Source organism: Urocitellus parryii, chromosome 9, assembly GCF_045843805.1.
Source record: "Urocitellus parryii isolate mUroPar1 chromosome 9, mUroPar1.hap1, whole genome shotgun sequence".
Taxonomy (NCBI): domain Eukaryota; kingdom Metazoa; phylum Chordata; class Mammalia; order Rodentia; family Sciuridae; genus Urocitellus; species Urocitellus parryii.
Genome location: NC_135539.1, coordinates 111,398,780 through 111,424,703, shown reverse-complemented (window position 1 = coordinate 111,424,703; position 25,924 = coordinate 111,398,780). Strand labels below are relative to the sequence as shown.

The following is a 25,924-nucleotide window of genomic DNA, read 5'->3' as shown; positions in this document are numbered from 1 at the left end:
GGAGTACTAGAAGCTCAATGATATTAGTTTTCATTGTCTTCCTCCTACTAAAGAATCTCACAGGTGCATCTCCTTTTCAACCAGTTCCATTACCTATTGGCTCTTTTTTTTTTTTTTTTTGGTTAATTTCTGAGAAAGAGAATACCCCTCAGTATCTCAGTCCTTTCATGTTGGGATGCTAATGCTGATTAAATGTGAAAGAGGATGTCACTTTCTTTGACTTTATCTGAAACTGAGCTTGTGGATTTCTATTTTATTGGATGGAGTGGTAGTGATCTGTTTGTTGATGTTATCTGTTCTTTCTCTCTCCCAATCTGCTCCTCCTCATCAAGAAGCACTCCTCTCATGCTCTAAACTAAAACTATCATGTCGATTGCTATATCCAAATTCAACAACATGGTTATGTGCATCTGAGACAGAGGGCACAACACTTATCATGGGCACCCAGTTTTAATAGTAACTCAGACCTATCAATCATTCTCCATAATGCCTCATTCATCTACCCCTTCATTCCAATCACTTGGCACATTTATTCTCAAGGTCAAGGAACAAGGAATTGGTGAAAAATTAAGTGATCTAGCCAAGATCTATGCCCTATTGGAGGTATGATTCTGTTTACCAGGTGAAGTCATTGGAAAAGTTTAACTCTCAAATGAAGTAATACATCTACATTTCAAATCAATAAAAAAAATCCTCTGGGGATTGTGTATATTCAAGGGGCCTGGGGCAATATGAATTTAGGAAATATGGGCCTATCACCAAATGTCATGATAGAGATTTAAAAACAGTGTTGAGTGGCCTCAACTGATTTCCCTGCTACCATTCCTCCCTTTCTTGATCTAACCTACACAGACTTACAAATTAAATTTCTAAAAATAGTGCTTCTGACTTTGGGGCCCAGGCTGTGATCAGCCCCACAGGTGGCACTAGGAAATTGGGCCCATTTCTCTAGGTTATGTAAACTACTGAAAGATTTCTTAATCCCTGGATCAGATTTCCAATTAAATTATTGGTGATATTGGATTGGAAATCAGGAGCCAGAAGCCAGTTAGAATGCTGGGGCCATAATCCAAATGGAATCTGGCAGGTGCCTGAAGCAGAGCAATGGTATAAGAATGGAGAGAAGGAAACACTGGGGAAGTTGAGTTATCTGGAAATGGTAATGGGATTGAGTGACAGTGAAGAGTGAAGGTCATCCTGCAGCATTGGCCATCACATGGAAAGCCCCAGGTACCTTCTCTGAGGAGCAGAATAAGTGTGTCTCTCTGTGTGTGTCTCTGTGTGTGTGTGTGTGTTTTACAGATAATGAAATCAGTTTTGTGGATGATGAATTTAAGGTGTCTGGGGATACCCAGTAATAGAAGTCTACTGTGGGTAAAGGCTCAAGAGAAATATTTGGGTTTTATTTGTAGTTTCGGGGGTCATGGGTGGAGTTGGCTGGTTGAAACTTGGGAAATGGTACAAAATGATTAGAAAAGACAGTCAGGGGGAGAACCCCAGAAAGCCCAGGCCTTCCAGAGGCTGGCAGGGGAGAAGAGCTATTGAAGAAAACTGAGAAATGAGCAGGGATACAGCAGTAGAATGCAGACCGTGATGTCCTGTGAATCAAGGTGGGAGAGGGTTTTGAGAAAAAGAAGGGTTGGTGCAAAGTGTGAAAACCAGCAGCGAGATCTAAAGTGACAGAGTGAGCTAAGATGAGACGATAGGAGGAGTGGTAGAAGCCAAGGCTAGACTTCTGAAGCACTGAGTGATCAGAAGAGGAAGCGCAGACTAGAAGTGGAACAGTTATATGGCCCCTGGAACGAGTCTGCTAGCGAGGGGACAAGGAGAAACCGGGAAGGCAGGGAGAAGTAGGAGTGAGGGCAAGAAAGACTTCAACAGGGAGTAAGGAGCCTCTTGGGTGGGCGTGGGCAAATGCTGTTTGCTACCTACTCAAAAACCACCCGCCTTCCTTCCTTCCTACAGAAATTGTTTCAGCTGGCAAGAAGCAAGTGGTGGGAGGAAGGCAAGCTCCGCCCCCACTCCTGGGGAGGAGTCCTGGGAATTCCGGTTTCCCTGTGCAGTGATTGGTGTAGGAGTGGCCATGAGACTCACTTTCAGCCAATGAAACATAAGGGGAATCTGAACGTAGTCCTCTGGGAAATGTTTTTTTTCCCTTCATAAATAAATTACAGAAGGGAAGGGGGATTTTCAAGAAAACTTTTTGCCTTGGTTTTTAAAAATAATAATTATTTTACCCCTGACTCTTTCCTTGCTCTGTTGAACCATGTCGTGTGAGAATGTGACATTTACAGCCCTTGCAGTCTCTTCGCAGCAACCAAGTGATGAGCTGAGCTGGAGGCTGAGGTCTGGTTGGCCGAGGATACTAAGCCCGGATCCTTAATGCTACTTGAGGATTTGTTGGAGCTGCCCAACAACCTGAGATCGCCTCCCTTTAGTTTATCTAAAGAACTGTTAACTTCTTTATGATTTAAGTCACTGCCAGTGACATTTTTAGCCGAATGCTTCCTAACTGATTCAGGGAGATTATCACATTCTGGACCTAAGGTAATTTAGGTTAGGTTTAAAACAAAATCAGGGGAAGACTTTTTTTTTTTTTTTTTTTTGTATCAGGGATTGAACCCAGGGGTACTTACCACCAAGCCACATCCCAGCCCTTTTTTATAATTTATTAGAGACAGGGTCTCGTTGAGTTGCTTAGGGCCTCGCTATATTGATGAGACTGGGTTTTGAACTAGAGATCCTCCTGCCTCAGTCCCTCTGATCACAGGTGCGCACCACCACGCCCTGCTCAGGATAGGACTTTTTGAAACCTTGAAGTAAGCGGTCTTTGTGGTTTCTTACCTAAAGTAGCAGTCAAGACCATCACTCTTTAAAATGATCTTGATTGTTTAAACAAACCAATTACTTTACAAAGGGTAGTAAAGATTATGGAAATCAGGCCTCTCTGCCTTTTGTTGAAGCCAAGCCAAATAAGCCTCCTAAGGAAGAAAGGCCCATTAGCTTTCTCCAGAACATCTCATCATTATTATTAAACCATCCCTTATTAACCCACTAGGAAGCAAATTGTCCTAATCTTTCCAATTGGTCACATGTCACCCTTAGTGTGAGATCAGACTTTGGATGTCATACTTTCCTTTGGAATTTAGATTGAAGGGCAGCACTGTCTTGATTAAATTCAAAAGGCTGAGCTGTAGTCTAGAACATGGGCCTGATGGGAAAGGAGAGGTATTTCCAAGGGAGGCATTGCATAAATAACCCAGCCAGCATGAGCAACTCTTAGGGCCACTGAGGAAATGCACAGGTAACTGGGAATGGAGCAGTTGCCTTGGAGATATTGACAGTGTAGGAGGGGAAAAGTCCCCAAATAAGCAGCATGAAGGATGGATTGGAAAATGAGGTTGAAAGCAAGGAAACCTACTTAGGGATACAGTGGCATATTCTAGGCAAGAGAAAACTAGGACATTGGCAAAGGAGATGGAAAAGAGGGTAGGATACAGGTATATAGCAAGAATTGCCAGCCCTTTAGAGGTTGGGTATGAGGAGAGATGAATGAAAGAATGAATCTCCTAATACAGCAATAGGAGAGATTTCAGAGTCACTCAGATCACGGTATTTGAACTACCTTTTAGCTGAGGAATGCCTTCTTCAACAAAGCTCTTCACAGAAGGCCAAATGTATTTGAGGTAGTTAGGCATGTATAGAGTAGATAATAAAAGACAGTTCTTTGCAAAAATTCCAGGAGGTTCTATTTGGGACCAGCTTCATGGGTGAAGACCAGTGTAGTCACACAGAGACCTTTGCTTAGTAGGTTTAATGGTTTGCTGTTACTGTCCTGAAATTCTTAATTTCTGAACAAAGAACTCTACCTTTTCATTTTGCACTGGGACCTCCAAATTAGGTGCTCAAACTGGTCTTGAGCAGAGGTGAGGGACTAAGGAACTGGGCTCTTGGACTGACTCAGTGATGCTAAGACCACGAGGGCATGAACAAATATGAACAATATCATCAGCATAGAAGTTGTCTATTTCACAGTTGCTGCAAGTGTTAAATGAACACATATGTGGAAAAATACTTAAAACTGTGTCCGACACAGAGTGAATACCATGGAAGGAGTTCAGTGTCATTATTATTCTCTCCCTGCACTGATTCAACTCTGACAGCATGAGGTTGATTGTTCATGGGGTCACAGTTGACTTTTCTCATTTTCACATTTTTAACCTGCCACTCATCATCCAGCCTCAGGTTCTTGATTGTTCTTTGGTGGGGGAAAGAGATCCAGCAACAATAATTATCACAATAAGTAAATGTGTGATATCACACCCTCTCTTTCTCTCAGTGTAGTTAGAGAGTGTCTCAGGGTGTGTCTGGGTGGCGTGTGTGTCTGCCTGAATTTGTGTTGAGAGGGAGGCTTTTAATTAATTAGAAGGTCTCTCTGGTGGTTCTATTTTTTCTCTTTACCTGTCTTTTTTTGTTCATTTTGAAAGGACTCTTAAGCCACCTGCCTCCTCCCTCCCTCCCCTTCTCTTCAGATCCCCAAGGGGAGGGCAGGACCTAAAGAGGACTGTGTCACCTTTGTCATCAAGATAATGGCTCCCTCCCCCGCTTTCCTCCACTCCCCTCTCATTTCCCAGAGCCTGGCAAGTGCTCAACCTTTGTTCTTCAGGCACAGCTCTTACACCTCTGCTCCCTGAACCTGCGATCCTTCCTGACCTGAGCCCGGAAGCTATCCCTCCTTCCCTCATCATAATCTTAGATATTCCCAAGTCATTCTCAGGACTCTCTCATTGTCCTAGGGTTTTGAGTTTGTAAGAACTACATACTTTTTTCCTTGGCAGAAATAATTATGGTTTTTCCTAACAACTTTGCAACTTCCCCATAGATTTGGAAATTCCCTTCTTAATTACAGCTCTTGATAGATGCAGAGGAAGTATTTGGTCTGGTCCTATCTTCCCTCCTGATCTGCTGTGTGATTTTGGGCAAAAATTATCTTGACTGGGGCAGACTGGAGGATGAAAAGGTTTAGAGAAGGATTTCTTTTTGGAGGCCCTCTGAAGAAGGGATTTACAAATGTCTCCTTGGTCAAAATAGTCATTTGGGGAAGTACCAACCCACTTACATTCCTCCTTTTGAAAAAAGGAGCTTAATAATTTCCATTGCTGGTTAGCTATCCCCCAACCCGATCTCCAAGCCTGCCTCCCCCCTCAGCTGTGAATCAGTGGAGACAGGCTACATCCCCCCACACAACTTCCACTTACACACACACTTCTGGGAGGCCCTAGGTAAACAGAAGGCAGAGGCAAGGCTGTGGAATTATTATTATCATTACGATGATGATGATGATGATGCTTTCAGCATGAGAAAACAGGAAGTGAAACTGCCCAGTGATAAATGTCTGGCCTCATCTCCTCAGCTGGACCTAAAGGCAAAGCAGAAGCCAGCCAGAGAAAATAGACTCTGGCAACCTCTACCGTGTGTGTGTGTGTGTGTGTGTGTGTGTGTGTGTGTGTGTGTGTGTGTTTGTGTGTGTGTGTGTGTTACAAGGAGTGTCTCTAAATACGTGGTTTCCAGAACTTTCGGTGATCTTTCAGCCTTATTCTAATGTTTGTCTTTTCCCCTTCATGTGATATCTTTGGGGTGCTTCCTTACTACTTCCTTCCCCATTTCCTACAGAGAGCTCCCCATGGCCGTCAGAGGTGTAAAAGGTCAAGGCCACTGATCACTTAGCTCCTGCTACACACATCTTATCTGCCCAGGTCAGGTCTGAGCCGTGCGCCTTTCTCCAGCCAGTTTTTCCCCACAGTGGACATATTCCAAGGGCCAGAGGCCTTTCTTCCTTCTCTCTTCAGGGAGCCGTGTTTTCTCTCCTGGCCTGGCTGCCTGACACTCCATCTGCTTGGTTGATTATTCATGTCCTTTGTCTTTTCCTCAGGAATCGATTATGGATAAATGGTAGTCCGAAAACAGCATGTCAGGGCCAATGCAATTATCCCATGTTGACATTCCATTTGTGGCACTCTGGCCTCTGGAAACATTGAAAAACAGTGAAAATGACCTGATTTTCATAGTACCTTGGAAGCTCAACTTCCCAGGAATAAAAGAGCAGACAGCTGTGTGGGGAGTAAATGAAACAAACTGGAGTTTCAGAAATACCTTCTCATTTGAATAATATCCACAGAACAAGGGAGGAGGAGGAGGTGTTAAGGAAGGGGAGGAAAGAGAGGAAGGAGAGAGCACTTTACCCATTCAAGACATTGCGCTTCTGTCCTGGTCCCTGGGGCCCACATCTTTTTATATCTTTCACACCAAAATCTTGAACAAATTAGTATTTTAAAATCTTGGCTTAAGAAAATACGTAGTTGTACTCATTGTTTATTGTAGCACTGTTCATAATAGCCAAGATGTAGAGATAACCTAAATGTACATTAATAGAGGAATGGACTTAAAAAATGGGATATCAGAGGAAATGTCTCATTATAAGATAATGTGGACAAACCTTGAGAAAATTATATTAAGTAAAACAAGCCTGTCACAGAAAGACATATTATGTAGATTCCACTTATTTAAGGTATTTGAAGTCAATTGCATGAAATCAAAGAATAGACTGTTGACTGCCAGGAGCTAGGGAGAGGGAGAAATAGGAAGTCAGTAGAATATGGGCATAAAGTTTCAGGCAAGCAAGATTATAAACTCTAGACATCTGCACAACACTGAATCTAAAGTCAATAATGTTTTGTCCACTTAAAGATTTGCTGAGGGAAAATTTCATGTTAAGTGTTTTTTTTTAACATTTACTTTTTAGTTGTAGGTGGACACAATATCTTTATTTTATTTTTATGTGGTGCTGAGGATCGAATCCAGTGCCTCATGCATGCCAGGCGAGTGCTGTTCCTCTGAGCCACAACCTCACCCCTGTGTTAAGTGTTCTTACCACAAAAACAGCACGACATAGCATAAAATAGTAACAGAACAGAACCTGACCTGATATACCTGACATGACATGATACAACTTATTAGAATACATGAAACATACTAAGCAGGTCACACCTGACACACAACACATGTGACACATGTTGAAAGCAACACATGATACAGAAGATGCATGACAAAAGTGACACAGACAAAAGTTGTGTGCCACTGCTGTCACATGTGTCACTTATGTCATGGATACATGTGGCCTGTGACAAAAATGAAGTGCATGCAAAAATGCCGTAGGTGAAAAGTATGAAGAATGACATGGATAAAAAATGGCCCCCACAAAACACATTTTACATGACACACGGAATGACACGTGTGACAGGTGGCACAAATGACACACCAAAATGGTGCCTGTGACATGCATGTGAAAAATGACAAGTAGGGGCTGAGTGTGGTGGTGCACGCCTGTTATCTCAGTGGCTCAGGAGGCTGAGGCAGAAGGATTGTGAATTCATAGCCAGCCTCCGAAAAAGTGAGGCTCTAAGGAACTCAATGAGCCCTGTCTCTAAATAAAATACAAAATAGGGCTGGGGATGGGGCTCAGTGATCAAGAGCCCCTGAGCTCAATCCCCAAAACAAACAAACAAATAAACAAAAGACATTGAGAAAAATGACACTTGTGTCATTTGTGAGACATGACATACAGGCAAAAAAGGAGACACATTACCAAAATCATATGTGAGAAAGATGACACAGGTGTGATTAGTGACATGTGCAGAAAATGGTGACACCATGAAAAAAATGTTACAGGAGCTAAAAATGACATGTGGGACAAAAATGACACATGACATATGTGATGCATTTGGTCTGCATGACATTCATGACAGAAATGATAGTCTTCATGTCTGCTGGGCTTTCTGAGTATAGAATAGGGGTCCATAGATGCACATCTGGGGGTTGAGATGGGGATCTGAATCATGGCAGGGGAAATGGTTGAAGAAAACCTCTACTACGGAGCTCTCTGTCCCCAAACAGCTGCAGATCTCTCCATTTGGAGATCATGGTGTTGGGTCCTTGCTTCCTGCATTCAGATCCCCCTCTCCAAGCCTTACTTGAAATCATTTAGATGAACTGGGCCCCAGTGTCCTCATCTGGGCCCCTGGAAGGATTTTAGTCATACGTGGTAGGGCTCTTCTGGAGCATGGACGGAGTCAACACACGGGACCACAGTCATCTCAGAAACTAAATGTTGTCCCAACCTTTCTTTATTTACCTTTGTCTGCCATTCACCAGCCTCCAATTCATTCATCCAGCAAATATACAAGTGCCATACTATGTGACAGACATTTGGCAAGCCACTGGGGATAGAGACAAGGTTAGCAGAACATAAATGTCAGAGGGTTCACAGTCCACACCCTTTCCAGGCTTCTGTTACTTTTTTTTTTTTTTTTTTTTTTTTGGTGGCGTGGTGCTGGGGATCAACCCAGAGCCTCACACACGCGAGGGAAGCTCTCCACCACGGAACTATACCCAGCACCTAACACAAAGCAAGTACACGATAGGTACTGTCACACTGAACTCAGTTCTTCCTGGTTTCTTGCCCATTTTCTACTTTGTTTTCTCCTGCTTCCCTGTTTTTTCTTTTCCCAATTCTATAGGAAGAGGCCCGAGGTGTCTTGGCAGGGGAAGGTCCTGGAATCCCTCTGGTCCCTGTCTTGGTAAGGAAGCCCTGGGAGGGCTAGGATCCTGGGTAGCTCACTGGATCTCCTACTCATCAATTCTCCTTGTCGGAGTCTTGAGCTCTTCTATAAGCTCTCTGGGAAGCTGGAGTAGGGCCACTGGGTTCTGTAATAACCACAGTTCTTCATGGTAAACAAGAACCAGATTCCTGGGCAGTGACGCGGGCGGGAGCCCTGGCCAGGCAGCTATGATTACACCAAGACATGAAGAAACACCTCTGCTCAGCCCTGACCTGCCTGGGGAAGGCCTAGAGGAGAGGCTGCCCACAGGCCCCTCTTGGCTCCCCTTCTGGTCATTCTTGGCCTGAGTTAGAGGGGACTTGGCACCAGCTTGATCTTCAAATACAAATGTTTAATCAGTCAGCTCTGGGGAGATGACCAGAGTAGTGTCCTTCTCCATCTCTCCTTTTTCAGAACTGGTCTCCCTTCTTCCTTTCTCATGTGCCCAACTCCTACTCTATCCCTCCATCAGGAGAATTCTCAGGTACACTTCTCTCAATGATGCCAGGAGAAGCCTCATATTCCTGTGAGGTGCCTTGATCCCAGGAACTCGGGAACAGGGGCTGCACTGGGCTATCAGAGCGTCTGACTTTGCGTGCATGGCCTGGACCAAGATTTTCCTCTTAACAATGTGACTTCTGACCATAGGATCAAATCTCCTGGGATTTAGGCCAAACATAATCTCTGCTAATTCCTGGGTGGATAAGTTGGACTGACTTAAATACGTCTAGAAGGATACAAGAAGAAAACTGGGGGGAGAACTGTGTGACTGGGGTTGGGGGTGGTTTGGGTGGAAGAGAAAAAGACATTTTACTATATACAACATTTTGACTTTTTGTATTTTGTACCATGAGCATGTATCAAAAATTTTAAAACAAAATGAAACAAAACAACACACATGCATACAAAGAAAAAATTCTAAGATTCGTACATTTCTTATAGATCAAATACAAAGAACATCTTTTTACTTCTGTCCTCATGGCAGAAGGGACAGTGAGACAACAGCATCAAGATGGCATCCTTTGGACCAAGTAAGGTAGGCTGAGAAGGGACTGTCAAAGGTGGGTAGTGGCTTGGCTTAAAGATTTTCTGAGTCTGAGTGACTCAGAATCTTATAATATGGGGCCCTGATGTTGTGTGCCATCAGCCAGGAGGGAGGTCCTCACTGCCTGAAAGGCCACAACTCTCCCAGGTACAGGACAGCAGTATCCTTTTCTGACCCTGAAAAGTTAACAGGGGTGGACCATCTGTGCTACTCACTTACCTTTGTACTTGGGAGCCAACAGGGAGGGAATGGACCAGTTTCAGCACCCTGGGGAGCCAGTGTCCTACCAGATAGGTGCCAGAAACTGCCATCACTTCCTGGGCATCATGCTGGTGGGGAAAGGGAGCCATTGTGGAACAGGTACAGTTTCCGTTTTTCCAGATGAAAAGAGTTCTGGAGATGAATGGTGGTGAGGGCCACATAATGTGGCGGTAATAATGCCACTGAACTACATATTTAATCATTCTAAATTCTTACATCATAAAATGTTACAATTTATACAGCACTTTCATATACATTACCAATATCTCCCCGTTTTCCAAAGTCCAAAACCTGAGTGGAATTTCTAGCTCTTGACTCTGTCTCATGCTTCACATCTTTTCTTTCTTTCTTTTTTTTTTGGTGGTGGGCTGCTGGGGATTGAACTCTGAGGCAATCAACCACTGAGCCCCATCCCCAGCCCTATTGTGTATTTTATTTAGAGGCAGGATCTCACTGAGTTCCTTAATACCTCACTTTTGCAGAGTCTGGCTTTGAACTTGTGATCCTTGGGCCTCAGCCTCCCTCACCGCTAGGATTACAGGCATAGACCACTGTACCTGGCTCATGCCTCACATCTTGACATTCTGCCCTATAAACTACATTCCAGCCCAGGCCGTGCTGACCCTACTTGTGCTTCTAAATAGGCCATACAAATTTTCGTCTCTCTCCACTTCTGTGTGCATGTTAAGCTCTTTCTCCTGTGTGGTTTTCCTCCTCTTCCTGAAGAATTCTTGCTTATCTTTCGAGGCTCAGGTAAATGTCACTCCTTTGGGCTTCCTAGATAAATCTCTTCCATTTTTGAGTGCTGGAGCACCGTGCTTAATCCTTTTCAAGGCCACTTCCACTAGGATGCTATTAATAAAACAAACATAACAAAAATAAATAACAAGAGTTGGCTAAAGTGTGGAGATTCTGAAACCCTTGTGCACAGCTGGTGAGAATGTAAAATGGTGCAGCTGTTATGGAAAAACACTAGGTAGCTTCCTCAAAAAGTTAAACATAGAATCACCACATGATCTAGCAATCCCACTTCCGGGGATATACCCATAGGAATTAAAAGTGAAGACTCAAATGGATAGGTGTACACACATTCATACTGACCTTATTTGCAGCAGCAAATAAGCAACTCAAGTGCCCATTGATGGATGAATGGATAAACAGAATGCAGTATATGCGTAGAGCAGAATAACATTCAGCCTTAGGAAATTCTGATGCAGGATACAACATGGATGGATTGGAAAGCATAATGCTGAAGAAAGAAGCCAGAACAAAAGGCCAACTATTGTATGAATTCATTTATCCGAGGTAAATATGCAAATTCATAGAGATAGAAAGTCAAATGGTAGTTGTCAGGGGCTGGAAGGAGGGGAGAATGGGAGCTATTGTTTAATAGATAGAGTTTCAGTTTTTGCAAGATAAAAAGAATTCTGGAAGTAGATGGTAGTGATGGTTCCATAACAATGCGAATGGACTCAATACTACTGAATTGTGTGTTGAAAAATGGTTAAATGGTAAATTTTGTGTATAGTTTACATATATACACACCTTTGACCACCATATGTACATATGTGTGTGGTGTGACAAAGCACTTAGAGTTGTCCAGCACCTCCACTAGGGGACCCATACAATACAGGTGTCTGGCATTCCCAGCACATCTCACACTAACTGGTGCTCAGTCAATGTTTGTTGCCATGAAAGGGGACAGGAAGTTAATGGGGGGGGGGGGTAGATGCAGGTCTCAGACTACCCAACTGGAGGAGGCTCTAGACATTTATCCAGGGCCATGGGTCAATCTTTCCTCAGAATCAATGAATGCACTTCTAGGAAGGAAAGGGACTTGCCCGTAACGTATGCTACAAGGACCACACAAAAACCAGAACTTCCTCTTGTGGTGTAAAAAGGCACCAGAAATTTTGTGAGTTGAGAGTTTTTAAGGTCACACACCTGCCTATATGATGGTGTACATGTGGTCCTTGGAGGAGGAAGGGGACAAATGAGGAAATCTCCGTGTATCCTTTTAATCTCTACAATGTTGCAGTTTTCACAACTTTATGAGAAATGTCAGGGAAAGCTTAGCTCCTACCTTATCCGTCATGGGATGAGCAAGAACAAAACAGTGCAGCTTGAGCATCCTTATTCAAAAATATGAAATCCAAACTTTTTGAGCCCTGACAAGATGCTCAAAAGGCTTCAAATTTTTGAATATTGTGGATTTTGTTGGAGTTCAAAATTAGGAACACTCAAAATATTCCCAAACCCATAAAACAAAGCAAAACAAACAAAAAAACCTCTTAGATCTAAAACACTTCTGGTCCCAAGCATTTCAGATAAGGGATGTGCAACCTGAATATATAACATATACCTCATCTGTTTAGGTCCTTCCTCAAAAGCTTAGAAATGCTAGGATCTCTCATTCATTACTGCTTAAATGACTTTCTACAACCAGAAGGGATGAATCAGAATTCCAACCAATGCTCTTTTTTGGACAAGGGCATTAGAATTCTGATTTGCCCCTCCAGTTGTTGAAGGACTTTGGCTGGTGTGATAGCTAGCTTTCCATTACTGTAAACAAAACAAAAACAAACAAAACAAAACAAAACAAAACAAAAACCCTGAGATAATCAAGTTTAAAAAAGGAAATGTTTGTTTTGGCTCACAGTTTTGGAGGTTTCAGTCCATGGTGGTTGGCCCTGCTACTTCTGGGCCCGAGGCAAGGTAGTACATCCTGGTGGGGAGCATACCACTGAGGCGACCTGTTTACCTTGTGGTTGGAAGGAAAGAGAAAGAGAAAAAGACTAGTGTCCCACAATCCTCTTTGAGGACACAGTCCCAGTGACCCTAAAACCTCCCTTTGGGCCCCACTTCCTAAGGGCCCCTCCACTTCTCAATAGCACCATGGGTTGAGAACCAAGCATAGGTCTTCGGAGGACATTCAAGATTTAAACTATGACAGCTGATTACTTGATTTTTCTAAGCCACATTTAAAAAAAATTCTAGTACTGGACATTGAATCCAGGGATTCTTATCACTGAGCTAAATCCCCAATTGTTTTTATTTTTTATTTTTTTAATTCTGAGACAGTTTCTAAGTAAGTTGTTGAGGTTGACCTTGAACTCGGTATTCTCCTGCCTCCTCAGTCTTCTGAGTAGCTGGGAATACAAACCTGCACCACTGACTCAGATCTGAACCATAGTATTTTTTTCAGGATGAAAACAGCAGAAATAATACCACTTAGAGCATTGTCAAGAGGATTGGATGGGATGATTCTTATGAGAGCACCTATCATATAACAATAGCTCACATTTACAAAAGCCAATTACCTTGTGTCAAGAACAGTCCAAAATGTTGTTCATCTATTAAATCTAGGGAATACGATCTCCTCCTTTATTATTCAAAGAAATAGTGTGGTGCTGCTAGGATCAGAACCCTAGGCTTGATTCTTGTATGCTCTGCTACCTCAAAATTATGTTCTCATTTTTCGTTCTACCCTTAGGAAAACTCCTCATTCCCTGTACACACGTGGACATCTCTTCCCTCTCACTTCCATTTATTTATCCTAAGAAAGGAGAAAAATCCCAGGCGTTACTTGGTCACCCAGCAAGATCTGCTGACTGATCTTTTCAGTTGACCCACCCTGGTTGTGTTCCTGGACAGCAAGTTCCCTTTTCTTTTCTCCCTTCCCCAATTTATTATCCAGGTTGCATGTTTATCTGAGTGGCAAGTGATGTGCCAGACATAGGATAGATGGGGGCAGAACCTGTAGCATGGGAACACAGCCTTGAACCTTCTTGAATCCATGTGGATATTTGCCTCTCTCACCTATACATCTCCTACTAATAGGCAGGATCATAATTAGGCATCCTATAATCCTAATTAGTCTCGTTTGTAGTCCCTTTAGACCATGTTATGTCTGTTGATGTGCAGAGGTAAAGTTTCCGTTCCCTTTGGGTACTTCCTTCTTTCTCTTTCCATTCTCATTCCTAACCACTGCTACAGCTGCTCCTTGCTGTGGCTTAAACGGTCGAAAGGATTGGTACAGACAAGGGCATTGCCAATGGAAGAGCAGAGCATTTCTTTGGCCCAGGAATGTTCTCATGAAGGGCATTGTTGATGACACTTTGGGTAATAAGCCCTTAGCACCTTCAGAAGAGGTATGATGGAAGGGATGACAGATATCATTGAGACTAAAGTAGTGAAGTCATTTTTCTGGATCAGAAATTTTTGTGACTAATGATTCCTAGTATCTGTCACTGTTTCTTTGGAAAATTTTTCATTTTTATCTAAGAAATACTAGCCTATGACATGAAGACTGCTTATCTCTCCTTGGCGTCAAGTCATTGAACTTTTCAAGGATGAGATTTCAGAGGACATCCTATCCTGCAGTATCTTGTCTAAGGTCCACTAGCCTATAAATGACTATCTCATCCAGAGATCCTATCTGGACATTTTCAAGAAATCCACCTCCACAGATTTCTACTCTCGATCGTCCACCCATAATGCCACATCATAGTAAATTAGGAAATGTATACTCCTTGATGGTGTGAAGGCAGGGTGGAGAAGTTTTGATAGAGAGATTATCATGGACTCCTGTAATAGCACCCAGCCGTACAAATGAACACAGACCTAAGCTCTGTAATAGATTAGGCCAAGATTGAGGGAAATTGGGGTGTGCGAGAGTTGATCTAAAACAGCAAGTGTAGTCTAAACCTCTTAGGTTATTCCTGCCCAGGAATGATAGGCACCATATTTCAGACATCAAGAAGAATATGCGGTTATATTTCTGCTCAGGACTTTTAGTAGAGGACATATATATGAACTTTGGGTCAGAAATACTTGAATTTTTTCCTTTCATAACTGAATGACCCTTGGAGAGTTATTTAATTTCTCTAGAACTCAGTTTTTCTCCTTTATATAGTACATATGTGAGGATAAAAGTACATACCTCATGAGGTTGAGTTCTAGTTCAGGGCGGTTCAGGGCTGAGAAGATGGATCTGTGCTTCCCATCCACAACCTGTAGTCTACTTCATGGACAATGAGGGTTGCTCAAGCACTAGCCATTAAATTTTCTTTCCAGCCAACAGGAAGGAGAAAAGAGGAGAGGGAGGAAGAGCCATCTCTTTTCCTCAACTATTTCCATTTACAAGTCATTGTCAGAAATTAAATCTCATGAATGCAATCAGTAGTAATGGAGTTTGAGGAATTGGGAAGTGTGTTTTATTTCAGGTAGTCTCATGCTTAGCTAAATATTGGGGGTTCTTCATGGTCAAAGAGGGGAAAAATAGGCATTATCTTGGGGAGTGAGCTAACAATCTCAGCTACAGATCCTTATGAGATTTAGCCGAGACAAGGCAACTAGAGAGCTGACCACAGTGTTGGTCACTCAATAATCATTGTCATCATCATCGTTATCATCATCACCATGAGAAGGTGGAGGATACTTTGAAACTATGCCAGGATGTTTTCTTATTTTAATTGCATCTTGCTGATGAAGTCACTCATTTATCTCTTCTCTCCCCTCCTCCTCCTCCTCCTCCTCCTCCTCCTTAACCATTGAGGCACATTCCTAGCCCCCTCTTTTTTAAGAGAGAGAGAGAGAGAGAGAGAGAGAGAGAGAGAGAGAGAGAGAGAAAGAAACACACAATATCTTTGTTTGTATGTGGTGCTGAGGATCGAACCCAGGCCGCACGCATGCCAGGCGAGCGCGCTACCGCTTGAGCCACATCCCTAGCCCCTATCCCCAGCCCTTTGTATGTTTTATTATGAGACAGAGTCTCACTGAATTTGTGAGGGCTCTCTAAATTCCTAGTCTATCTTCCTTTTTAAGACACTTTGAGTTCCATCTTTTTATAATACCTTCAAACATCTTCATGAAATAAAACTACATAAAAGGGAAAAATGAGCATAGGATTCAGGATAATGGTTATTTTGAGTAACATATGCAAGGATGGCTTGAAGGTAGAGGAATCATCTCCTTCAGTGTATGTTATTGTCAAATTCCTGGTTCTTATTTTGAGTAGTGGTTCACAGATGCCTACTGCATTATTGAAACTTACTAAATAGATCCAATGATCCAATGACCAAGTTATATCATGAACTGAGGATTATAATTAATCCAATTCTATATCCCTGAGTTTCTTAAATTGCCTTTGTGTGTGCTGTCTTGCAGGGATTGTGTGTTTGTGTGTCAACAGTAGACAAAAATAGAAATCTATTTGTATAGATTTCAACTGTTTTTGTGTGCAAGGTGCTGGAGATTGAATCTAACACCTCACATGTGCTAAGCATGTGCTGCACTACTGAGCTACATCTCCATTCCAACTTCCAACTTTTTTTTTTTTTTTTTGTAGTGCACCCAGGGATGCTTTGCCACTGAGCTACATCTCCAGCCTTTTAAATTTTTTTATTTTGAGAAAGTCTCACTAAATTGAGTCTGGCCTTGAACTTGTGATCTCCTGCCTCAGCCTCCTGAATTGCTGAGATTACACGCATGTACTATTGAACCTAGACTTCCAATTTTGGAAGTTTTTTAAGTAGTTCATAACAGATGGCCCAGAGATGCAGAAGCGTGATGACCTAGGAATAATTGGTCAATCGAAACCCAGCTGGGGATTCCTCCTAGAGTTATCAAGGGCTAAATGGGCCATAGAAGACTCCCAGGATACATAATGCAGTGTGTGGAGACTGTACACACAATAAATACTCAGAAAACACATGTACATGAATGCAACACAGAAGTACAAAGTGCCCTGGCATATAACAGTACAAATGCCTACTGGATGATAACTGAGGGGATGAACTGCAGGAGGAAACCCTCGGCAAGAGATCCTGAGTGGTAAGTTCTCTTCTGATACTGGTTAGATACGTGAAGGCCCCTTGCACCCCAGTTTGTTCTTTCTCATCTGTACAATAGTGATAATAACATCTGCCCTGCCTACCTCACAGTGCTATTGTAATGATAAATGAAATACTTTTCTATAGGCCAGAAGAAGTGCAAAGCATCTCCCCAGAACTCCATGTAGGTAGAATGGTGGTTTTGAGTCAGGGACAGGTCCCTAAGCATCGGACACAGAGTAGAGGAGCAAGCCAATCATGCCTGAGCAATGGTGATATTTAATATAGCATGATAACTGATAGCTATGCTTTATGAAAAGTTCTCATAAATACTCTCACTTAATTCTCACTCATCCCTGAAAGTAGATTCCCCCCACCCCCCTCCGACCCTCCGGATACAGAGAGGTTAAGTGGCTTCTCAAAGATAATGTGTCTGGAGACCCTTCTGCTTATTCGACCCTGGATTCTGTGGTTTTCCCAGTGTACCTTGCCGCCTCTGAAAGGGCAAATGAACTTATTTTCTTTCCAGCCTTGTGGAAAGGAGTTGGTTCAAGTACCAGGAAGGCCCCAGTGAATTTCTGCAAAGGACCAACTCAGAGCCCTGGGCAGACCACACCAGGGACCCCCTTCCACCTGAGGAAAAGTCTGAGCAGTTGAAGCCTTCCTCTTCCTTATCCCTATATTCCTTCCTCAGGCCCGGGACATCTTTGTGTGTGCTTCCTGGATGGGACAGCAATCTGCAGAACTGGCAAGGCCACAGCATTTTCCATTCCCTGTAGCCTAAGTTAGAGTCTTTGAAGAATCGGGGGAATCCCAGGGCCCTGGACCCCTACCTATCCTGCAGCCTAGGAGGAAGCTCTGGGCAGCTGCAGACAGAATTGAATCCCTCCGCCTTCCCCTCCCAGGTCTGCCTGCATCTGTCTCCTTCGCCACCAGATTAATACTGTTCATAACCTCAGGGGTAAGCATAGCACCTTGTATGCAGTAGGCACTAAATAAGTGCTGCTTGACAAGAGCAGCTATTTATATTAGTGAAATCATTTTCCTCTTTGGTCCATGGGTGAGCCCTGCTGTCCTGGAAGGGACAGATCTGGGAGGGTGACTCTGGCATTTCACTCCATCCTTCATTCTTGAGTCCCGAGGAGGAAGGAGACATTTGTGCCTGTGCCTTACCCACCAGGACTGTGTCCCCATGGGCTCTTTTTAAAGGATGCTCTCTTCTCTCCAGAGTTTTGTTGGTATATATTAGGGGCCATGTGTGGCTATAGGTCAAGCCTCATTCTCTAATTTGGCAGGATTATAATTAAGTTGAGGTTTTGTCCTCACTTGTTTTATTCCCGTTGTCTCATTTCTCAACTGTTTTACTGGTAAAAGCAGGGAGGCCAGCAGGAATGTATTTAATGATCATCCCCAAATCCCACCACAATGTGTGTAGAGACCCTCTGGCAGTTTAAAGTCTGGGCCTCCCCAGTCCCCTTCCTGAACTAGACTATGCTATGGGGTTCAGCTAGATCTTTGGTATCTTCCTTAGAGACCTGGGGTTTGTTAACCCAGTTTAGAAGTAGGCAAAGTTCTTTAACAGTACCCACTTCTCCTTATAGCTGTAGGCTCAGGGACTAATTTTTCCACATTGGAAATCAGAACCATTTCCCAGAGCTTCCCCTTTGCTACATTATCCCATCGGATTCTGTCCAGAAGTATATGAAAAGATACAGCTGTTCTTCCCATAGAGAGAAGTGCCAGAGGTGTTTAGGATCACACAGCAGATCAACAGGGAAGGCTGGGGGGGGGGGTAGAATTCAGGCCGCCTCTAGCTTCACTCATCCTCTTCTCATCCTGTGTTCCTTTCAGTTTATTTACATAAATATGTTCCAAGGCACAACTACTACATTGTTCCTGGTTACAGGGTAATAAATCTTTACTGAAAACAGTAATGAGAAAAGAGATGTAAAACTTAGAGGAAAATGTTCCAGTTAGGAAAACAACTGAATGTTTGCCTGACACTTGTTCCTGGAATGAATGGCCTCTGCAACTCCATCTCACCCTTGAGGTCTTATCTAGCAGCATTCTTACCAGTCATCCCTCTCCTTCAAACTACAGCCCCTCTCCCTATTCTTTGCTGCTGTCTAAAAGGTCCAGACAACTTGGAAAACAGTAGATTTTCCATCGGAATGAGTGACTTTCATAGGACTCCCTTTCCTTTACGTGTCTTCTGTTAAAAACTAGGATTTCTTCGTTCCCTCTCATGTCTCTGAACCTCCAGCCTCCAGCCCCTAGCCCCTACCCCCACAGCCCAGCAGGGTTCCCTCCTCTCCCCGGAGCCTCGTATCCTCCCCTTTAAGGCGCGCCCCTCCCCCACACCAACGCCTCCCCAAGCCCCACCCCCCTGAACCTCCCCTTTAAGGACCGGCCCCGGACGCAGACGAGCCTGTGACGCGGCCGCCGGCCCCGGGGCTGGGTATATTGTCGCGCGGCCGCTTCCCCCCGGGCCGGGCCCCCGCCGTCCCGCGTTCCCCGGAGCGCCAGGCCCCCGGGGGGAGGGAGGGAGGGAGGGAACTGGGCCGGTGGGCGCCAGCGGCGCACGGCGGGACCCACGGAGCCCCGCGACCCGCCGAGCCTGGAGCCGGGCCGGGGCGGGGAAGCCGGCTCCAGCCCGGAGCAAACTTCGCAGCCGGGCGGGGGGTGGCGGGGACCCCGTCCCGAGCCGGAGGAGGGGGCGGCCGCGGGCCCTCCCGCCTCTGCGCCCGCGTCTCCGGGCACCATGCTGTCCAACTCCCAAGGCCAGACCCCGCCGGTGCTGTTCCCCAACCCGCCGCCGCCGCCCCCGCAGCCCCCCGCCCCGGCCCAGCCACCGCCGCTGCCCCCACAGCAGTTCCCCCAGTTCCACGTCAAGTCGAGCTTGCAGATCAAGAAGAACGCCATCATCGACGACTACAAGGTCACCAGCCAGGTCCTGGGACTGGGCATCAACGGGAAAGTTTTGCAGATCTTCAACAAGAGGACCCAGGAGAAATTCGCTCTCAAAGTAGGTCTGGGGCCCGGGGAAGGGGAGGACGAGGTCGGAAAGGGGTTCCGGGAACGGATCCCCAGCTCGCTGAAGCGGCCGCAGTGCACGGGCGGTCAGCGCTGGGTGCTGACCCTCACCTCGGACAGGGTGTCCCCGGCGACTGTGGGGCCGCGGCGGGGCTGCCCGGTCAGGGTGCCCGAGGTGCCCCGAGGGGCGGGACGAGAGGCTGGAGGGTGACGGCGAAGGTCGGGTCCCGGCAGACCTCGCCACGGAGACCGAGTTTCCGGTCACCTCCGGGAGTGAGTGGCGGGGACTCTAGAGGACTCGTGGGGACTCTGCCATTTTGGGGTTTGAGCGGGATCCAGCCGAGTCGCAACGGTCTGTCTTGGGGACCACTTCTGCTTATTTCACCAGATCTCAAGGAAGTGATTCTCGGGGCTTGTGGCTCCTAATCTTTCCCTCCCTCCATTCTTTCTTTCTGCGGGCACAAAAGACCCATTACTCATTGAGCTGGTTGGTCGGTTGGTTTGGAGAAGTCGGATCTCAGAGGTTTATTTAGCCTCGCTCCTTATTTGGGAGGCGGAATGTGTGATTTCACTTCCCTGGGCCTTGCGAGGGCGGCCGTGCCGCGGTGGGGCGCACCCGCCCAGGAGGCGCGGGGCTGGAGATTCCGCGGGGACGCCGTCCTCCGCGCGCGGGGGAGGGATTGTTTTGATCCCGGAGCAGGCCCCCTCCTACCTCCAGTGCCTGTGAGGCCCCAGATGGGAGGCTAGCAGGCTACGGGGCGCGTTGTCTGCTGTTTCCATAGCTCCATTGGTCTTTGTAAACCCAGTCTACAAGCTTCAGCTTGGCCAGGCGCTGATTCCGCAAACCCGAGACAGCCTCTTAGGTCCCAGCCTCGGGTGAGTGATGGACAGCAGGAGGAAACGCTATTCTTGGACTGGGGAAACCCAAGCTTTTCTTTTCTTTTTTTTTTTTTTTTTTTGGAGGGGGTATGGGAGGGAGAGATGGGGATTCGTGGCAACACCACTTACTTCAGAAGTTAAACGGAATGGACTTGGAGGTCTGATGTGATGGAGTGTGAGCCGGTCGTTCAGGGTCACCAAAAAGGTTCACTTCTCAGAAGTGTTTCAGGTCCAACCACATCTCTAAAGGTGACAGGGCAGGTCTCTTTCCCCTGGGGTGTCTTAATGATTGGAGGAGGGAAATACTTCCTGTGTTATATTTTCCTCTTCCCTTTCAGCCCACACAGCTAGCTGTATTTCAGTTATCAAACATTAAACCCAGATATGAGTTGTGGTGAAATGACTGGCATATATAATCATATATATATATAAAGCAGTCATGTCCAATTTCTAGATTTTAAAGTCTCTATTTTCCTTCTGCTTTCATCCTTAGTGCTAACAGATTTCTTTGGTTTTTACTCTTAAGTTTTTCTGTCCTGGGATCTCAATTGTTGCTTAATGTTGACTGTTGGAGAGGGAATTTATCAGTGTCTTGATCACTGTACTATGTGTGCCTTTGACTTCTTTTTCCATACTAGCTACTAAGGGGAGAGGTGGAAAGGTATTTGGATGGACCATGGCTCTGACCTTGGAGATTAGAGGTGAATGAATATAATTTGACCACAGTTAACCTGTGCTGTTGAGGAAGTGACAGACATTCTTTCCTGCAGAGTTTTCTGTCTCTTTTGAGATGCCATGTACCTTCAGCTTCAGCAGTCTGGCTGTTCGTTCTCTTGGTTAGCTGGAAAAAATATAAAGACTTCAGAATATAAGCTCTCAACTCCTGTTTCTTATTCTATTTAATAGACACACACCCTCTAAAATGCTTTTGGGTGGCAATTCAGATTTTTGTTGTAACTAATAAGAGAGAAGTTTGGGAATTTTTCTTTGAATATTTTTGAAAGAAAAAAGCGAGTATATTAAATAACACTCATAGCTTATTTTTCTGCAGGTAGAAGTGGGTGTAGATTGAAGTCAGAGACTGCTGTTTTGACAGGCACCTTGCTTCCAGATCTTAGAAGTTGACTCAACTGTTAAATTGTAGATTTCCCACACAGCTTTGTGTTAAAACTTAATAATAGAGGAAGAAAGGAGGATGAGGCATTTGGAGACTGACAGCAGTGTCAACAGCACTTTCATATCCAAATATTGGCTAAGACATAATTACAGCTGTGGGGGAATCTGGTTCAAAGAATCCTGTTCTAGAGACATACACCAAAAAAGAGATGTCCAGATCTTAGATTTTGACTAATTTTAGGTGCTGAATAGTGAAATAATTTTCAAAACCAGGGGTATTTTGATTATAAAGCAAGGAAGGAAGATGTGGTGGGACAGGCAGGATTGGTGATTCCATTGGAAAGGTACCTAAGAAAGAGGCAGGAGACCTTCCTTCACATGTGTGCTGAGCCCATTCTTGAAGCCTTAGGTAAGGCTGAGGCCAACTGCTAGGCTCTAATGAGGTTTCCAAAGTCTGCTATCTTGTAGCCCTGGGAGTTGATGGGAGGTGGTGGCTGCCTGGATACCCTGTGGCCTAGTGACCTCTTTGCCCTGTTAAGTGAAATCAGTGCTTTAAAAATGGTCCCAACTTACCCTGCTGCTTCTTTACCTTCACCTTGCTTCACCTTCATCTTGGAGGGCAGATGCTTAAATTCTTTCAGTGGGTGCTGTGACTTCTCCCCATCATCTCTTCTATCAAGTTCTTAGTTGTACCCATACTTCAGGCAGAATTTGAAGGGGCTCATGGGGTCATCTCATCCTACCCCCTCATTTTGCAGATGAGAAAACCAAGACCCACATTGAAGGAGTGGCTTGCTTCAAAACAGCTACTTACCTGGTAGAGGCAGGATTAGACCCAGGTCGTCTGACTCCTGGTCTCAGGCTTCTCCTTACTTCCTAACTACAGTGACATTGATGGACATGGGGATGGTTGCTACTCCAAGGTACCTTGAGCCTGCGGAGCTACTCTGCCCTCAGGTCCTCCTTTGGCAATTGCCAGCGGTTGCTGGGTGAGTATCTTTCACCTTCCAACCACAATCTCCAAAGTTGGAGGGCAGCTTCCAAACTCAGTAGCTCCATGAGTTTTGAATCTGTGGTAACAAGCTTTTCTTTTCTTTTTTTTCCCCTCTACCAATGAGTTTTGATAGAAATATTATTTTCTATTATTTATATGAGAAAATGGGGATTCGTTTATTTCTTTGGTAGGGACTCATTTGCGTGTGAATTGGTTGCATTCCCCATGTGGTTCCTCCATTGCTTCTTGCTTCACTGTGTCATGGAGACTTTCAGGTATTAGCTGAGTAAATTTAATTAAAGTTGATACTATTGTCCTACTCTGCTGTGCAACACTGATTAGGTGAAGGGTGTTATTGCCTTTCAAAATATAGAATGTTGCCATAACTGATCTCTGTTTATCTTTCCATCACATAGACTAGAGGAAAAAAGGTAATGTAGATTCTTCTTTTCTTTGTCCAGTGGGCCTCCCTCTGCAAGTCATGTAAGTGCTACTTGGCATCATGAAAGGGAGACAATTAGAGCCTCTCACTTGTGGTCTGGACACTGAAAAGGGGAAATGCCAGAATTCCCTCATCCCCCCAGTACAGGTGGCTTCCTATCAGCACACCTTATCTGTGCACCTGTGAGAGAGAGGGCAGTGTGGCTGGATAGCATCTTAAATTGGGGTTTGACGGGTGGAATCACAAGGAAAGTCTCCCTGACCAAACCAGCCTCTTTTATATCCAGTATGGTTCCAGATAGCTAACAGGTTGCTGAACACTTACCACATGCATAGTCCTGTAAAATTTGGGCGGAGGGGGTAGAGCCAGTCAAGAAGCCTATTTGGAGGATAGTATTAACAAATATAGTCTAGGGCTATACTGTGGAATATAGTAGCCACTACTCATGTATGGCTATTAAAATTAATGAACAGGAAGGAATGAAAACTAAAAGTTAAAAATTCAGTTGTGCCAGATGTGGTGATGTAATTCCAATGACTCCAGAGGCTGAGGCCAAGGGATCACAGGTTTGAAGCCAGCCACATTTCAAGTGTGTGGTAACCTCATGTGCCTGATGTTCAGAATTGAAGAGTGGAGAACATTTTCATCCTTGCAGAAAGTTCTACTGGACTTTGCTGGTCTGGGGACTAAGTGTTGGTTAGAATAGAGGAACTTTAAAAGAGAGCTGTCTGTGAAGGCTGAAGGAACTGAGGGAAGCTTTGACTGGTATCAGTGGGGGCATTCCTGGGCTTCTGAATGAGCAGGTCTGCTGGAGGACCTAGTGAGGTCGCATGTGTGGAAAGCCAAAGTGGGAGGAGTAAGAGACCTGGGTTGGTCACTGCTGGGATCTGGGGTGAACCTAATCCATCTGTGTATCAAAGCATGTTTTAAGTGTTTGGGGGGCTTGAGGATGTTATAAATAAATGTTTAGAATCTCAGAGGTTGGGGTTTGTGGACTTTGGAAGGAAGGGTCTGGTTTCTGCTTTCAGAGACCCTATACCTCTCTTGGGAGAAGCCTCCAGGTATATCACCCTTGGCCTTGTCCATGACCCCCTTTCTATTACACCAGAGCTCTTGGCATCACTGACACAGGATCAAAGCTGAGGCGGCTCATGGTCCCTTTTCACTAGCGAGTTCTGGGCTTTGATAGAGCTTGAAAATAATCTCCAGCTAAGATCTGAGATCAGTGGCTGTTAGGAGGAGAGAGAAAAGCCCTCCCAGGGCCTCAGAGCCACATATTGGTGGGAGTCTGGAAAACAAAGGGCCTGTTTTTCAGGAGCAAGGAGATATTGGTATCCATGGTTGAGAAGATGTTTTGATCTCTTGGGATCTGAGGGATTGGGCCATCATCCATCTACAATTTGACTTAAGAAGCAGGTGCTGGGGATTTGGAGGAGGGCCTGGAGGAATCAAGCCTCAGGACTGCTGGAGGCAAATTTAATCCCTGACCAAATCCTGGGGCTGGGGGAGGGTCAAGCTCCTGTCACTCACAGAGCCCAGGATATGAGGGGTCTGTGCCAGGGGGAATATCAGCCAAGGTGGCAAAGAGCTGTGACAAGAGCATCTGCATCTGAATTGTTTCATAATTCCCCTGCAACCCTGCCATGCTCTCAGCCAGGATTCTCCCTGGTGGTTTGATATCTGTAGCACAGGAATTCACACTTCCCTCCTATTCTCTTCTGTTCAGTCCCTTCCAGGGGTCAAGTGAGGCCTCTCCCTTTCTTCCTTGTACTGAGTCTTTCCAGGTGGTTGTGTCTTGAGGGACAGGGCAGAGTTCTTCTATGAAGGGGCCGCAGCTCCTCTTGGTAATGGTTTCAGGCCCAGGGGTAAAGGGACCCATAACTAATAGTGACTTGGAGTTGATGTCTGTCACCTTTCTTGCTTCCTTTCATCTCACTAAGGAAGAGGCTGGTTCAGTGCAGAAAGGTTCTGTGGCACATCTAAGATCTTACTTGGTGTCAACATCAGAACCCTGCCTTGGACCTGGTTCCCTGGCACCTGCTCTTGGTCTGAGTTCCTTGTTTTTTTGGTTGATAGAAGGTGGTAGTACTGGGGTGATAAATATGGCAATCAAAAACTGAGCTCCACTAACCCATCTTTCCACATAGGTCACCTTATTTATACATGGGGGCATTGGTAGGGAAAAAGAGGACACCCCATTGAGCAGCTTAATATGTACCAGGTATGTAATCCATCTGGTTGCTATGCCTTTTCTGGTCTGTAGGAAAATACTGATATTTTGTATGTTAAGATATAAATATCTATATTTTAAGTAGAGATGAGTCTGTTTCTATGGGTTATGTGCTAGATAAGAAAGGAAAGAACAAAACCAAATAACCAACAACCAAACCAAACCAAACCAGAAAACAACACTGGTTCTAGCCTCTGTGCTCTGCTAACTTATTGTGTGACCTTGAATAGGTCAGTTAAACTTTCTGGGCCTTAGTGTCTACATCACAGGGTCTGGCTTCAGTAGCCCCTGAGTACTGGCAGTGTGGGATAGCAGAAGAGGCAGTGTTAGAGGCCAGAGGCCAGGGTCCGCAGGATAGGTGCTGATTTACTCCATGTCTGCCCATCAGCAGTATCTGGGCCAGTGTGATGCCCTTTTGGTAGGCATAATGCTGG

The 25,924-nt window shown here is 44.9% G+C and overlaps 1 protein-coding gene and 1 long non-coding RNA gene across 2 annotated transcripts in view; one reads left to right on the top strand and one right to left on the bottom strand.

Annotated features, from left to right (window-relative positions):
* Positions 1–9,656: 9,656 nt before the first annotated feature.
* Positions 9,657–12,712, bottom strand: LOC113181772 (uncharacterized). The gene is made up of 3 exons (XR_003300628.2): positions 12,621–12,712; positions 11,065–11,212; positions 9,657–10,815 (listed from the first exon to the last, which is right to left on the bottom strand). It is a non-coding gene; the product is annotated as an uncharacterized LOC113181772 (long non-coding RNA).
* A 6,624-nt stretch (positions 12,713–19,336) lies between these two features.
* Positions 19,337–25,924, top strand: part of Mapkapk2 (MAPK activated protein kinase 2) — a 44,352-nt gene continuing 37,764 nt past the window's right edge. Inside the window, exon 1 of the mRNA XM_026387409.2 lies at positions 19,337–19,821. Within this exon, the coding sequence (XP_026243194.1) occupies positions 19,558–19,821 (264 nt within the window). The 5' untranslated portion in view covers positions 19,337–19,557. The remainder of the gene's footprint in view (positions 19,822–25,924) is intronic.